Genomic DNA, 16805 nt, shown 5'->3' on the forward strand with positions numbered 1-16805 from the left:
CACACACACATATATATATATATACATATATATATATATCAAACACTCTTTGACGATTACTGTAGGTAGCTACAAATGAAGTTAATATATAAAATGAAATATGTAATATTTTCTAAAAAAATTCTGTACATATTCTCTGATAAAAGTCATAACTTTTTGGTGTGCGTGAACAGGATAATTTGAGTCATACCTTTTAGTAATATGGTTGTCAGTCTCAAAAACTGTGTAGATTCAACACCTAAATGGATTCAAATATTGAGATATTGCAGTGAGATATCATCTTAGTGCCACCAAAGGAGAACATCTTGGTCTATTTCTGTTGTAACACCAAAATAATGGTGCCCATAAAATGTATGTGACATCTTGGCTTTAAGTGCAGTGCAGAAGAAACATCTCTGTTTGATGACTTCGCAGTGAAGAGTTCATTATCAGAAAGTTGAGCAGAGGTCAGGCATCTATCTGAAAAGTGTTCGAACAGAAGGTCACATTGATTCTTTCTGATGTGTTAGCAGTCTGTTTTTCAGTGTTGGCATTCATAATGTGTATGGATAATTTGAGTTGACTTTTTTTGGTATGTGAGTCATCATTCAGTAAGTGCAGGAATAAGGCTGATTTTGACACAAACATGTGAATGGAAGAATCTCCTTTAAGAGTATAACCTAGGCCGTCTTGACACATTAAATTCATCAGAACACATCAGTTCAAAATGACTGTAAAGTAATTTATAATGTCACAAAAAAAGAGAATCTATTAAAAATGCTGTTCTTCAAATGTTCTCTTCATCAAAGAATCCTAAAAAAAACATATAACTGAAATGCATGATATATTAAAATAGAAAAGAGTTATTTTTAATTGTAAATAAATGCAGCCTTTGTCAACATGACTCTTCTTTTAAAAATTGTAAAAAAAAAAAATGGTAGTGTACATCCTAAAAACAAGGTCATTTTAAATTTCATGAAAATGTGTTAGACTTGCATTACATGAGTAAGGTATAAATACTTGTTTTCAGATATTATATCTTGCATTATTTTTTCTAACCCATTGTCAGATATTTTTATTATTGTTGTTTCAATACAAAAATCTAACAAAGTTGATTCAAAATCATCAAAAATTGGCTTATTTTCTTATTAAAAAAATTATAATATTATATTATACTATTATAATACTATATAATATGCTATATACAGTTTAATAATGCATTTTTTAGCTTGTTTTGTGTAATCACAGATCTAAAATAAAGAATAATTACAATTAATACAGTAACTTCATCTTTAAAATTAATGAGTTGTCATCTTGTTACAGTCACGCAAACGTCAATTTTCCTGTTACAGTTTGTAGCTCTAGGCTTTTTAAAGGGGAGAGGCACATTTAAGAAATGCAGTGAATTACTTTAAATGATGTCTAAGAGTCCTCGAGACAAGATGAAGGACGTTCTCTGACTTCAAAAGAATGGAACATCCTTTTTTACAGGACGGTTCTTACCTCAGATGCTTCTTGAAGTCTTCTGCTTGGGCTGTTCAATAATTACAATGTACCAGAAAAGATACTATGTAATGGCCAGCAATCAGTGATGCTACTGCAATTACAGGCTAAGGAAAGGACTAAGTGGTACAAACACCATCATATTGTCCAGGCCAAGGGTTTATTTTTATTTGTAATCTTAATTTTTGTGATTAAATACATGATACTTGTCTTGTTGAAGGTGATTTGTTTATTTATTTATTTCAACTATTATTATTGTTTTATAAATACTTGCAAAGATCATGCAAGAAATTAACTTCTTTCTTCCTCTTTTTCTCATCACAGCTACCTCATCCCTAAACTCTCAGCTCCAGCATCTTCAACAGCTCCAACAGCTACAGCATCACCAGCAACAGCATCATCATCATCAACAACAGCAACAACAACAGCAACAGCAACGAGAACGAGAACTGCGTGAAAGAGACCAACAACAACGAGAACGCGAACGTGAACGCGAACTGCACCAACAGCTCTGTGGTCCAACGCATCTCCAGCCACCCAGCCATCATCAGCTCACTCCTCCGATTCAGTCACAAGTCTCTGGACCTTCTCCAGGCTCCGCCTCCACCTGTACCTCCTCCAATCATAGCTCAGCCCAGCCTCCTCAGTCTCCGCCCCCTCATAGGCAAAACCAATCACCAGCTAACAGCTTGCCATCACCTGTCACACCTCCTCTGCCACTACAGGTAAGATAAAAAAAAACTATTTAATTTTATTTAACTGGGTGAATTTACCAAACACTTCCCCTTTAAAATAATAACCACACTTTCCTGCATTTATGTTATTTTGCATGCAGCATTTTTTTTATTTTAAATCCTTAAAGTAATGGGACAAATTCACAATGGGACAAAATAATAACTACATTGTTCTGCATATTTTAATTTAATTTAATTTTATTTTATTTTACACAAAGTAAAAGGGGAGAAATTCAATCAATATTTTAGGTGGTTTTGATCTGGAAAAAAAGGAAAAAAGAGCAAAAGCTTTAATGTGATATCAAAATAAATTCCTCATATTTCCAGACAGCCGTAGCCAGCAACCTTTCTTGTATTGCTTCCTCACCCAGTTCACCTCTTGTTTACACACTAAAAGTGAAGTTATTTAAAGCTGTAATATAAGTTGACTCGTGATGGGGAGCAACTCCAGAGTGCTGCATGGCACGGGGGCAGTTGAGACCGATCGACTCAATGTAATGACCCCTAAATATGATGTCGCCTCACTTAAAGAACTCATTCTTCTACATTATTCACAACATGTCTGGAAGAATGGAGCTCTGGAGTGAGACGAGGTCTAGGATGAATGTTAGAGAATGGGGCAGTAATTCAATTGAATGATTGAATCTGTCTGGGGAAATCTAGGATATTACAAATATTGTTTCTGGAGGAGGTGCCCGTTTGCCAAGCTTGTCCCTGAAAAAAGAATGAAAATTGAAAGTTTATTGTTAGAGAGTTTATACCAGCCATCTTGCTAGCGACAGCAATAGACTATTATTGGAAATGAAGAGCTGCGGAATATTGAATTACGAGTAATGATGCTTTTGGTGTAACTTCATTTGAAACAATTTTATGATAATCACTTATTGACATGTTGTGAAAATGTATAGTATATGCAGCCGATTGAACCAGATTAGTTTTCAACATATTTTATCTTTTGCAAATAACATCTTGCATTGGGAAGTCCAAAGAACCATATGCCAGTGTTGACTGGATAAGATGAGTTTGTTGATATTTTATTTTGTTATCTGTTATTGTCATACAGGCTTATAAAATTTAAACCAACCCCACAGATGGCACACATGAATTGCTGTTGCTTCAGTTAGCTAATGTCTTTTAAAGGGGCCATGTCATATCAAATTTGCCTTGATCCGACATTTTCATTAATGAAAATGTAACTTTCAGTACTCAAAACTTCCTCAAAATGAGTATTTATTGAAACTAATCTGCAAAAAATGACTGCAACTTGGTGTAAAACACAAATATGATAAGAACTTTAACAACATTATCATAAGTGATCTGACCCCTTTCAATTTTTACGCAGCTTGTGTTTTAAATGACAAATATAAGTGATATTTTCATATCTTACTCTTTTAGTGTGTCTGCCTATCCATCTGTTCTTCCTCTTCCTCTTCTCATCTGGCTGTCTGAGTCGGTCACTAATAACATGCCCTCTTCCCTACATGTCCCAGTGGTTTCATTTCGGTTTGAGAGAGGCCAGGGTCGCCTTTCCGTCCTTCCCCGCATTCATCAGCGTCACAGCCCTTATTGCTCTGTGCTGTACCACAACCCCACTTCCCCTTCCCCCTTTTTATGGCTGCCATCAGTTTAGTCATTTATTTCACCTTCTGTCCCTCTGCCCAGCCTGTATACTCATCAGCTGGATCCTATGGGCCCCCACACTTAATGGTCTCCAGAGCCCAGAACTAGTGGTTTCCGAGGGATTCCTTACGAAAGGCCAGCCATATATTTCTTCATTTGCAGTTGAAGCACACCTGATTCGATCTGTCAAGTTATCATCAAGCCTTTCTGATACATGATTCAGAATAGAGTAAATGGGAGGGAGTGGCAATGGGGCCTCCAAAAGCTTGGCTTTAATGCGTGATGTTGCACCTCACTGGCTAGATGCATCTTCGGGTCTAGATGTTCGTGAATTGTTTTAAATGTGTATAATATGCGCACAGATTTGAATATATATTTGTGGATGAAGGTCCTGTAGGTGTGTTGTAATTGTGTCTGTTGCAGAGATGTTCACAAGTCTTTAACTTGGAGTCTGAGTCAAGTCTGAAGTCTTTAGCCTGGAGTCCGAGTCAAGTCTGAAGTCTTTATCGCTGGAGTCTGAGTCAAGTCTCGAGTCTTTGGTCACGAGTCCGAGTCATGAAGTCTTTATCGCTGGAGTCTGAGTCAAGTCTCGAGTCTTTGGTCACGAGTCCGAGTCGAGTCTCAAGTCATTTAATGGCTCGCTAAAATAATCCCATTCAGAATCCTCATGTATTGAAATCTTCCTATTTACGAAGCTGTTTTATAGGCTATAGACAAAATATATGATCTATGATCTGCTTTGTAAAAAAAAGGTGTTAAGACATAAGGTTAATGTACATCCAGCCTGTTATTTATAGGCTATGTTTTACATTTACATATTTACATTTAGTCATTTAGCAGACGCTTTTATCCAAAGCGACTTACAAATGAGGACAATAAAAGCATTCAAAACTAACAAAAGAGCAACAATATATAAGTGCAAATGACAAGTCTCAGTTAGCCTAATGCAGTACACGTAGCAAGGTGTATATATACATATATACACACACACACAAAGAAAAACAAGTAGATAAAATATAAAAAATAGAAAGCCAGTGTTTTTTTTGTTTTTTTTAATAAAAAAAGATAAATATAGATAAAGTAGAATTAAAATAGAATAGAAAGTGCTAGAGTTAGAGGCTCAAATAAAGGTGGAACAGATGTGTTTTTAGTCGTTTCTTGAAGATGGTTAAGGACTCAGCTGCTCGGATTGATTTGGGCAGGTCATTCCACCAGGAGGAGGGAACAGTCTTAATTTTTTCAGTTTTAATCCATTACCATGTTCAAAACAGTTTTTCTGTATTCAAATTCTATAATAAGAGTCCAATCTACCATGACACATAAGGAGATATGTGACACAGATATTACAAAACCATACAAATAAAGTATGTCTTTATGATATAAGTCAGGGGTATTTAATTAAAGTTCCAAGAGGCGCGGCCTTTACATTTTCTTTTAAGCAGAGGTCTGGACAAAAAAAAACCACAACAACAAAATACATTTTTACATGTATTGTATTTTTACATTTAGATACGTGCGAGGCCACATGACAGAAAAAAATACTGTTTCTGTTCAGGGTTTTCCTCTTGAAATCTATACTATTTTAATATTTTACTTAAAAGCATTATCTACTAAATACAATGTAGCTACAAAAATCAAAATGTTCTCATCTTGAGCAGAAAAGAAAGATAACTAGCAGTTTCAAAGTTTAAGTTCTATCCTAGCCATCTAACAACAATTTTCCCAATTATTATTACATGATTCTTTTGAAATGTTCTTAGCCTACAGATTAATAATGCTAAATGTAACGTTAGATCAGAAACATCTTGTCACATCTGGTTTGAACAGTCAGTCATAGATCGGAGAGAGAGAAAGCGCATGGAGCTGAAAGGGCTTGAATAAAGCGCGTTTGGCTTTAGATAAAAATGGATGGGGTCCGCCTTTTGAATATCGTTATATAAGTATTTAAGGATAAAAGACTCGAGTTGCTTTTAAAATATTCACAAGTCCTTTTCCTCAAGTCGAGTCAAGTCTGGAGTCATTTCAGGTCGAGTCTGAAGTCAAGTCTGAAGTCTATAAAAATGTGACTCGAGTCTGAGTCACTAACTCGAGTGCCCATCTCTGCTCTGTTGTAAGGGATAATGTATAAGCGGCTAGTCAGTATTGCAAAAAAATAATGGTTAAGAAGGTGCTTATATTCCTGAAATGCTTATACATTATTCTGCTTTTTACATAGCTTTTTACAAAATAAATGAATATTGATACACAGTTCACAAAGTCAGTTAAATTAATTTAAATGACTTTTAATCATTTTCAAAGTCAGAGAAAATGTCCTTGATGATATTGTGACAGTCTTAGGGTGCTTTCACACCTGTAGATCGATTTCTTTGTTCCAAAACAGGGATTAAAATTAACGTAATTACCCATTATACATTGTGATATGGCCTGGTTCGTTGGTCTGTTAGATCGGATTGCTTTCTTACTACAACCGAACCGCTCCAGAGTTTGTTTTCAATCGAGCCGAGACCACCTCGTTCAGGCGATCTCGGACCGATTGTTTTGGCGCGGATCCGAGCGCGATTGCCGTGTTCACATATGCTCAAACGAACCGAGCTAAGGGGGGAAACGCGCCAGGTTCCGAAACAACAGGCCAGGTGTGAAAGCACCCTTAGAAGCATCTTTCTAAAGTTGAAATACTGCTTTAAACCAAGGCAAAAACTGCATTTGGACCCAGGACAGAGCCTTGAGGAACAGCCTTCACCTGAGGGTGTGTTAATAGAACTTCTCTACAGGTTTTTAAATATGAGGCCTTTCACTTGCAAAGGTTTTCACCAAGGCATAACTGCTTGAGGACCCAGGACAAAGCCTTGAGGAACACACTTCGCCTGTGTTGAAAGAGCTTCTCTATAGGTTTTTGAGCTGTACTTTCTGATTTTATCCCAGTGGTCCATGATTATATTTTAATGCTAAGAGTTATATGTGATCCTCTTGTTAATCCAAAGAGAAAGTGGCACCAGAGACGACAGCATGATTACCTTGCCCTTCACTGTGTGTGAGAGTGAGAAAAAGAGAGCGATAAGTGTGCATGTATGTGTGTGTGTCAGGAGGGGTTTGAAGTTCCCGCTTCATGGTGTTCCACATTACCACTTAACCAATGTGATTCTGTGTGTGTGCAGGGTTTGCAGGCTGCCTGTCCTGTGGGGCTGAAGTTGTAATTGGGCTTATGTCTACGTCTGCTTGAAAAAGTTATAGCATACTTCACCAGAGTGCTGTTACTAGCCTTTAGGGACAGCCACAGTTAGACATTGCGAACACCTAGAGAATTTTGGGAATGTGTATTTCCAGGATCTGTCATAATTATCCCTTTTGGTCACACAGGTACCTCCCCGCCCTCTCAGTTTGTCTTGCCTCCCATTCCTCTCTTTGGGTGTAATCATTTTAGTAAGGGAGGGCAGACAGGTCTCCTATTATCTGAAGACACCTAAAGGCCCCGATAGAGGACTTCTGTTGCTGAACTGACAACATGACAGCGTGTTAGCATCCCACTCTGATAATACCACAGTCAGTGTGTCCAGTGTACGAAGCTAAGTGCTCACCGCCTGCACTCTCTCTCTCATTTTTCTTGTCTTGTCTTTTACTTTATTTGGTCAAAAGTTCAGACAGGGTTTTTTTGTAAGTATCTGACCCTGAGTTCCTTTAGACAGTTAAATTTTATGATTTTCCAGTAACATTTTTCTGTAGCCAGTAATGTTTTTACACTGATTTCAGTGGAGATTCATGCTTGTTTCTTTATTTTAGTCCAACTACAGTCTAACAAAACTAGCATTAATTAGCAACCACTACTTAGCTTATATTTGGATGAATGTGGTAGCATCATTTAAACTTATAAATGGATTGTAACTAGTGCTGTCAAATGATTAATTGTGATTGATCGCATCCAAAATAAAAGTTTTTGTTTGCATAATATATGTGTGTACTGTGTATAAATACACACACATACAGTATATATTTGGAAAATATTTACATGCATTTACATGTATATAATTATATTTATATTATTTATATTGCAGATAAATATATTTAATATATAAACATAACATATTTTTCTTAAATACATACATGTATGTGTGTGTATTTATATAGACATTATAAATATACACAGTACACACACATACTGTATATTATGTAAACAAAAACTTTTATTTTGGATGCGATTAATCGCGATTAATCGTTTGACAGCACTAATTGTAACATATAATACATTTATAAAATCTAGGAATAAACTGTTCATCAACCGTTTATTGAAACAAACTGATTTGCTACAAAAAATAAAAAAGTACTATCTATTAATTATCTACTTTCTCTCCAAAAAAGTACTCTTTACACAATTTTAAGCAGGATAATGTGCTTGAATGGATAGTTTACCTAAAAAAAAAATACAAAATCATTATTTGCGCCCTATGTCATTCTGAACATGTATAACTTTCTTTTCTCTATGGAACACAAAATAATATATTTTGAATAATGTCTCTATTGTTTTTGTCCCTACAACATTGTTTCAGACCTAGTTGACTTTTATTTATTTTTATTTTTTTTCCAAAATATCTTCTTCTGTGTTATACAGTTTTGGAATGACTCAAGAGTTAGTAAGCGATGATATAATTATCATTTTTTTGGTGAACTGTTAGTGCCATTGCTACTTTTATTTAGCTACTCCACAACACTGTTATCAAAATATTACCATAACAATCATTTAATCCCAAAGTTTAAAACTTCTCATATCCATCTTCCTTTCTGTTTTTGAAAAACTGTGATTATTTTACCTCACAGCAAACCCTGCTTTTGAGCGGAGGTAGAGACAGGCTGTTGTGACACGACCAGACGGTGGAGATTATGAATTTTTGCCTAAGTGTGTTAATTGGCTGATTAGCGGGGTGGCTGGATTTGCAGGTGCTGATTGATTGGAGCGACGGGGTTTCTCCACGCTGAGGGGACTCGGGGATTTGAGGAGGAGGGGGCAGTTCGGTGGGCAAGCCGGTTACACCGGAATTGATCTTAATTAGATCTGAGAGACCTGCCACAGCAGAATGGTCACAGCGATTAAAATGAAAAACAGGAGAAATTACTGATCAAATTAATCATAATGTCAGCCTACAGCTGTAGGTCTGCTGTAATTTGCCACTCCACTGGCTTACATCAGCCCTGAGCCACACGCACACACTGATCTGTGGCACAGAGAGAGAGAGAGAGAGAGAGAGAGAGAGAGAGACAAGAGCAGGGCAGACCATCCACACACACACACAGCCAGGGTGTGATATAGGCATATACAGTATATACACTCATGTTGGGATGATTTTGTGACGAATGGTTGTTCTGCTTTTTGTGGAAACTGTGATACATGATACATTTTTTCAGGATTCATTGATGAATGTAAATTTCAAAGGAACAGCATTTATTTGAAATAGATTTTTTTAACATTATAAATGTATTTAATGTCACTTTTTGATCAGTTTAATGCATCCCATTTCACAGCATGTAAAACTACTATTCACAGTTCGTTCACTAACAGTCCTTGACCTTGCCATTGTGTCTGCCTCCAAGGTTCCATGGTGGGCAGACAGGAAGACAGAGAGAGAGACAATAAGGGTACAGAGAGATCTCCTGTCTGGGTGTTTGTCTGTACAGTCTTAGCCAAAGGGACAAGGTTTGGATTAAAACTTTTTTTTAAGACATTTAAAGGCATAGTTCACTCAAAAATAAGCAAAAGCCCATTCCCATAAGGAAAGATCCGTAAATTAAAATTGTGTATATCTACGTGGTTCTGAATCTGCGCTACCTCAATAACTGCCATTGAGACAGCTGTAACAGACCGTTTTCTCCAGGTATTATAGACTACCTCGGGCGTAGCTGTCTCTCTCCCTTCTCTCAGTCAGAGTGACTGTAAGGGTCTGCCCGGACCCCCGACCCAGAGTCTTACAGCAGTAATTACAGGCTACTGCCTGGTATTCAGCCAACGCCAATTTACTGCCTCAGCTTATGGACGACTCACCCCTGTCTCCTCTAGCTCTCTCCGTCTTGCTCTGCCGTTCCTAACTTTCATCGCTCTCCCCTTTCCCTCTCACCTAACCCCTTTTCTGTCTCTCTCACTCGTTCATACTTTTTCTCAACCTCTCTAGACTGTACTGCGCCCTTACTTGTCCATCTTTTACCCCCGCTTTCTCTCCCACTCGCCCATCGCTCTAAGACACACCCCTCCTGATGTACTGATGTGTGCCACGGGAGGCTCAGACCCACGAGTGCTGCAATTACGCCGGCCTCTTCTCCTCCGTCCTTTCTATTTCTCTGCTCCTCTCTTCTCCTTTCCTCTCATCTACCTCCCTCTATCTTTGTCCATTCTCCACCATTCCCCAGCAATCAGCCATCATTATAGCTCGCTCCTGAAACCCCATCCCTGCCAAGGTCAGGCACCCTTCCAACGCACATATGCTCATGGACAGTCACGTATACACACACATGCCGATTTTGTCTTTCGTAATGCCCCTCTAAAAACATTTTTTTGTCTCTCACAGGGACCACCCAACCCCTTTATTATAATAAAACAGCCTAAAGACTTATTGGTTATCTAAGAGAAAGTTTTTCTGTAATTTTTCATCTGCTTTTTAAGAAACACCCAAAAATCCCTAATTTTTCAGCAACTCCCGTCCAACCACTTGTCAACAGAGCACTTTTCACAATCCAATCAATTCCGACTGGATAAAGTCAAGCCCTGTCCTATTTTAATTTTATTATTTTTATTTTTTTCTTGTTAAATATCCCATTTCACTTGGTAGAGTTACTAGAGTGCATAATAAAACTGTGCAGTGTTTCATGTTGACATTAATAATGTGTGTAATGTTTTGCTGTGTAACGGGCTGCCAAAAGAGTGTGTAATTAGGTTGTAGGATTATTTAATGTAGGATTCTTTTATTGTGTTTTGTTAGATTTTAACACAGTACTTCCTATGGAGCAGAAGTTCATTTTAATGGCAAATAAATATTTAACCTCTTTTCTGTTTTCATGTTTCCTTCCCTCACTTGTTTTATCCATGCCCTGTATGGTCTCTCTTCGATCTCTTCTATTTTTTTCTTCTTCCTTCTCCCCCTCTCTCTCTCACTCACTCACTCACTCACTCATTAATGCAGCCCAATAGACAGCCCTTCTTAAGAAGGCAGAAAATTGCCTTACATAACGAAACTCACACTATATGAAAATACAAATGTGCACTGGTGACTGAAGCAGAAAATAAGACTATTGCCCATCAACAGCAGCACAGCGTTTGGTATGAATAATTATAAAGCATGTGATGCAGCCAGTGAGGAAAATCTGGGTGCTGAAAGCAAAGCAACTTTTTATTTACCCAAAATGAGGGATTATTTTCAGAAAAAAAAGAAAGGCAGCACTGGGGCACCTAGTAAGAAATAAAAGACTTCCAACTGTAGACATTTGGATATGACAATTTGACATTTATAATATGTAACTTAATATTTTCTGCATATTTGGAGTAACCAATTTTAATAAAAATCCATTATGATTATAATAATAAAAACTTTAAAGGATCATGAAGAGTGTGACTGTAAAAACCGTTGACTTCTTTTTTACCACAGCAATAAAAAAACAAACTTGATTTAATCTAAAGAAACAGAGTTTATAATATTGTTTATTATAAAACCATTATTGCCCATTTTTAGTGTTTATTTTACAATTTAAACATAATCTTGACAAGCAGTTTTGGAGATGTTAAAATTCAGGTTAATAGAGGGTGTACACAAACGCCTATTACTTAAAATAAAAAAAAGTGCATGGGAATGTCATTAAGTTTGCCTCTAAATGAATTGTGATTGAGTGAATTAACTGTTTTTCTGTCACTTCATCTCTCTTTCTCTCTCTTTTACTAAATAATAAGGGTGATCTTCAAGGTTCTGTCCTGGGCCCTATTCTGATCAGTTTTTTTTTTCTTGTGCAACTCCTTTTCTTCCTTGCTGCAGTATTTATGCTTGCATCACCTGCTCCTTCACAAATATCATAAAAGTAATAAATGAGGCATGTTAACAAAGGATAATGGTGTGGTAACGAAAAACACATTTATAATATGATTCAACACTTGTTAAGTTTGTTCTGAACCCTGTAAACTTCCCAGAAAAACACAGGGAAAAATCTGATCTATGTTGTGTCCAAATGTTGTCAATTCATCACTCCACTTAGGGATGAGTGTGTGTGTGTTAAAGTTTAGTTTAGGGTATTTGCATGTGTGTGTGTGTGTGTGTGTGTGTGTGTAAATGGATGCGTGGGTCAGGTTTGTGTTTGTGTATTATCGATCGGACCTCTGACCACATCATAGCCACAGAGCCCTGCTCAGTCACCATTAATCTCGGTGCTCCGAGTTCTCAAATGGCAGCTGGCAGCCCCAGCTCCAAACCCAACCATTTCTCTTCATTAGCTCGGCTCACTCTGAGACGCCATGCGGAGGAGTAATCATTTACCATTATTCTAGTTATGAAACTCACACACAGCTGACGCTGGGCTTTATTGAATAGAGGCCATCAAAAGATCACCAGCCATTGATTAAGCCAATATTAAAGTCATTCAAATGCTGGATCTGTATGTCAAACAACAGCAAGTGAAAAGAGATGGCATTCTGTTTAAATGCCGGAGAGGAGAATTTGACATGATGAATTAGAATAGTTGAAGTTTCCTCAAATAGAGACATGCTGTTCTGTAGTTTTTCACTTAGATTAAGATGTGCAATATTTTGCTTTCAGTCATTTAAAGACAAACAGCCATTTATCATTTTCCATTTGATGTTTTTATTATTTTTTATCATTTTTTTTTATCACAGGAAATTACAGGGGAGATTAAAATCTGATGGAGACCTGGTCTCAGGTGGGGATCAGAAATATAATATCAACTTTTCACAAAACTGATGGTCTCTTGAATAATTTGTTTTCCAATAGTAGCAGGTACGAGTCTTACTGTTTAGATCTTTTTTTTTTCTCATGGAAATACTAGTGTTATATGTGTAACACTGCAGTCAGCAGTTTTGCTTGGAACTTTAGTTTTCATTAATCAATCACATGGAAATGCGGCCAAAAAACATTTGGGGTAATTTTTCAATAGGATAAATGATAAAAGATGGAATTTATAAATATATAAATAAAATATACATTTATTTAAACTGTACTGGAGGTTACCCAGGACTGCCTCTTTGCAGCAAAAATAGAGCAAGGATGACTGATGGCTTAAAATTCTTGTATGGATTTTAAGGGCTATAGATATGGAAGCAGGATTTTATATAATGACACCAAAAGCAGTTAATTATGCCTGGAGTTAATGAGTCACATGATTGACGGTCAGCACTGGGCAGTTCATCACATCTTTATAGGTACATTTGTCATTAATTTCCTTCCTTGTTCCTCTGTCATTTGCATTCTGGCCTGTTAAATGTGACCCCTTTTGCCCCCTCTTTTCCCAACAGTTATGCTTTTTATCTGATGAAGTGCAGCATTTTAAACAGCCCTCGTGTGCGTGTGTGAAGATGAGGCCCTTTATGCCGCCACACAGTTTTCAGTGCAGTGCATCATGGGAGGACTGACCCAAGACTTCCAGCTTAGCTTCTTCAACTTTACATCATTGCATGTCTTTTTATTCCTGTTTTTCTTCCTCTAGCTTTTTACTCTCTCACCTATTCTTCCCTCGAGTCAGTATATTTCTGTTTTTCTCTCAGCTATTTATTTATTTGTCAATGGGAAGGTGAAATGGGGCTCTGTAAGTAGCGTTGGTAGTGTGAGGAGTCCAGAGGAGACGGCAGGTGATGTGCTCCAGGGGTCCAACAGGGGAGCTGAGGTGTTTGGGACAGTCTAATGGTGTTTTGATGTACCCGGGCAGAGGGGAGGCTCCAAGCAGGGGAACGTGGGAGAAAGAGAGAGGATTTTTTGAAGGAGGTGGCATAAGGTCTGGAAGTGACGCTGGGGAGACTGTGAGCATGCTCAGATGTGTCACTTCTGATTATGTCCACTCTCTATAATGCGAAAACAGAGAGACAGAGAGAGCGAGGGGGGAAAGAATAAAAGGGTGAAACAGAGGCGTGATCGTCTTAGGAATTGCTATGATGCAAAAACAATTTTCTTTCGGCTTTTCAGATGTGTAATAGCAGTCCTTGTCCGATCTGTCCAGACACTGAATCTATTTTCTATTGTCCCATTTAACTGATAAAGAAAAGCTGCACATTGAAGAAAAAATAATAAATATAAATAAATAATATATCTTGAATTAAGTTTTTTTCCTGCAAAAACAGTTTTCTTTTGGCTTTATAGATGTTTAATCACAGTCCTTGTCTGACTGAAGACTTTCATAGCATCCTTGACTTTTTTTTTAAATTGTGTAGGATGGTACGATTTTCAGATAATGTATCTTGAATTAAAGTATTTTTATTACCTAATTAGCAATGCTAAGCATTTGTTTTCTTTAACAGATAAATCTAACAAAATTTAGTGAGGGTTTTTTTTTTTGGCATTGGAGTAAGAAAGTTTGGCAATGGAATAAGGATTTTACATTAATATTCAGTGAAAACAAGTTTTAAAGGTGTTTAATTTTTTGTAAACAATTAGACAAAATTACTGATTAACCCAATTACAATACAAATATTATCCTATGTAATATGAACTTTATTTTATGGATTTTCTGACGTTGTTTTCCCACATCATCATGTTTTTTTTCAACCTTTTTTTATCTTTGAAGGTGGTGATTTATCTTAGTTTTTTACCTTTAGTGTTAGAAGAAGCCTGTCCCTTGAGGCCTGCCTCTTCCTATTGTATTAGCAGAGAAAGCGATTAAGTCTAAATTTGTAGTCTGAACGGAACAGGCAGAAAAAGAACTCTAGCTTTTGGAGTGCTCACTTTGATGTCCAGAAGTCCCTTGCCATGGTAACAGCAAGCTGTTTTTTCCCTTGTTCAGGAGATTACATGGGTTGTTGCTCCATCTGACCCCGCTGGTCAAACGGCCATTGCAGGCCTTGCAGAACTTAATAGAGTTTAAAATTTACTCACCCACTTTGCCATGAGGCGCAACATGTGTAAGAAGGATCTCTTTCTCTTTCTTTTGTTCTTTCGTTCTTTCTTTCTTTCTTTCTTTATTCATGTGACACTGAGGACTTGATTAATGGCTGCTGAAAATTTTACTTTGCCATCACAGGAATAAATTGTATTTTAAAATAGATTAAAAAAAAAAAAAGTTGTTTTAAATTGTTGTAATATGCAGCATTGGTGAGCATAAGAGACAAAAACATTAGAAACTTATTAGATCAAGTCCTCTCTATCAAAACCCTTCAACTTTAACCTAAGATGAGAAAAAGAGACAGAGAAAGAACAGGCATTTTGTCACATTTACTCAGAGGTTTACCTGGTGCTTTTCTGTAAAAAAGATGCCAGCTGTTTAGATTCGCACACAAAGATACAATCAACACAAATAGTGGAGCGGTAACGCGGTTTGCTGCCTCCCCACATGGCTCCAAGTGGAGGCAGCCTGCCGGAAAATCACTTGTTTAGATGACAAACACTGCAATCCCCTGCAATCCACACATTCTCCATGTCTCCTTCCTGCTGCCCCCCAAGTTACGGACTCTTAATCTGCCCCGCTGTGCTGCTGAGTGTTTTATAATGGGCTTAAATATTATTGATCGCTCCTAAAATGACAAGAATGAAACAGTAAACAATAACTGAACAATAAGGCCTTTTCCATATATGCCAAACATATAAAAACGTGGGATACAGTATTTAATGAAAGAAGTATATTGTATTTACTTAATCTTAAACTTCCACTTAATTTAGAGTTTAAATATAAACTATAAAGATCATTGATTGCATGAATTTTTTAAGGTTTACAGATATCCTCAAAATGAAAATAATATCAATTCTGATTGATGCTGATATATGTAATTGCCAATAACCGATAAAAGACCAATATTAGTCTATGTTATATAGATCTATAGTCAATTCAAGTCACATTTATTTATTCAATCCAGTTATTTATTCAATTCAGTTATTCAATTCAGCTATTTCAATTCAGTTCAATTGCTGTGTCAATGCAGCATTTCATCAATTTTGAAACACGTACAGTTCAAATATAAGCAGTTTTACAGAAGGCAATAGTGGCATTATTCAGTTCAATTCAGTTCACTGTTGATTCAATTCAGTTCAGTAAAAGTGCCAATGCGGCAAATTTAGAGTCATTATCTGGCTCAATTCAGTTCAAATTTTGTTCTCATCCGATAGTGTTAGTGCAGTAAAATCGGTAATATTACTGAATATTAATTGCCTTTTAAACCCCAAATGAGCAAGCCAGAGGCCACAGTAGCAAATACACTCTAAAAATGCTGGGTTAAATATAACCCAGCGCTGGGTCAAAACAACACAATAGCTGGGTCTGTCCCTTTTTAACCCAGCATTTTTTAGAGTAAAAAAAAATTCAAAACTAAATAAATTAAAAATAGCACACTTAAAACTAAACTCATTGTTTTTAAAAGCTAAAATGTATGCATAAATTCACAACATTATAAAGTACTTACTTAAAGTGAGACATAAGATTTATGAAGTACAGCATGTCAAATACATATTCATATGTTAGATGATGACAAATCTGAATGTTAAAATCTAAGAAATTAGCTTGCAATATTAAAAAATATCCAATATGAGTCAATAATGATCAATTCAAAAGCAAATAGACTACAATTTGGTGGCTGTGAGCATGAAGCCACATGTACACTTCATCTTTAAGATACTTGCTCTAAGACAATGTTTGACTCTCTTCTCACGTTAAGCTAGGAAATGAGCTAAAGCAGATTCAGATGTCAGTGGATCACTGAAGATGATCCTATGTGTATCAGCTCATATAATTCACCGGCCTTCTTATCGTTCCAGGAGAATGCGTTTCATCTACTCCGTCAGAGAGAGAGTGAAG

General features: G+C 36.7%; 1 protein-coding gene across 1 annotated transcript in view; it reads left to right on the forward strand.

Annotated features, from left to right (window-relative positions):
* pou6f2 (POU class 6 homeobox 2) overlaps window positions 1-16805 on the forward strand; it is a 122519-nt gene that overhangs the window by 75622 nt on the left and 30092 nt on the right. Inside the window, exon 6 of the mRNA XM_016563056.1 lies at window positions 1807-2207. Within this exon, the coding sequence (XP_016418542.1) occupies window positions 1807-2207 (401 nt within the window). The remainder of the gene's footprint in view (window positions 1-1806; window positions 2208-16805) is intronic.

Source organism: Sinocyclocheilus rhinocerous, unplaced genomic scaffold, assembly GCF_001515625.1.
Source record: "Sinocyclocheilus rhinocerous isolate Xijiao unplaced genomic scaffold, SAMN03320098_v1.1 scaffold1762, whole genome shotgun sequence".
NCBI classification, from domain to species: domain Eukaryota; kingdom Metazoa; phylum Chordata; class Actinopteri; order Cypriniformes; family Cyprinidae; genus Sinocyclocheilus; species Sinocyclocheilus rhinocerous.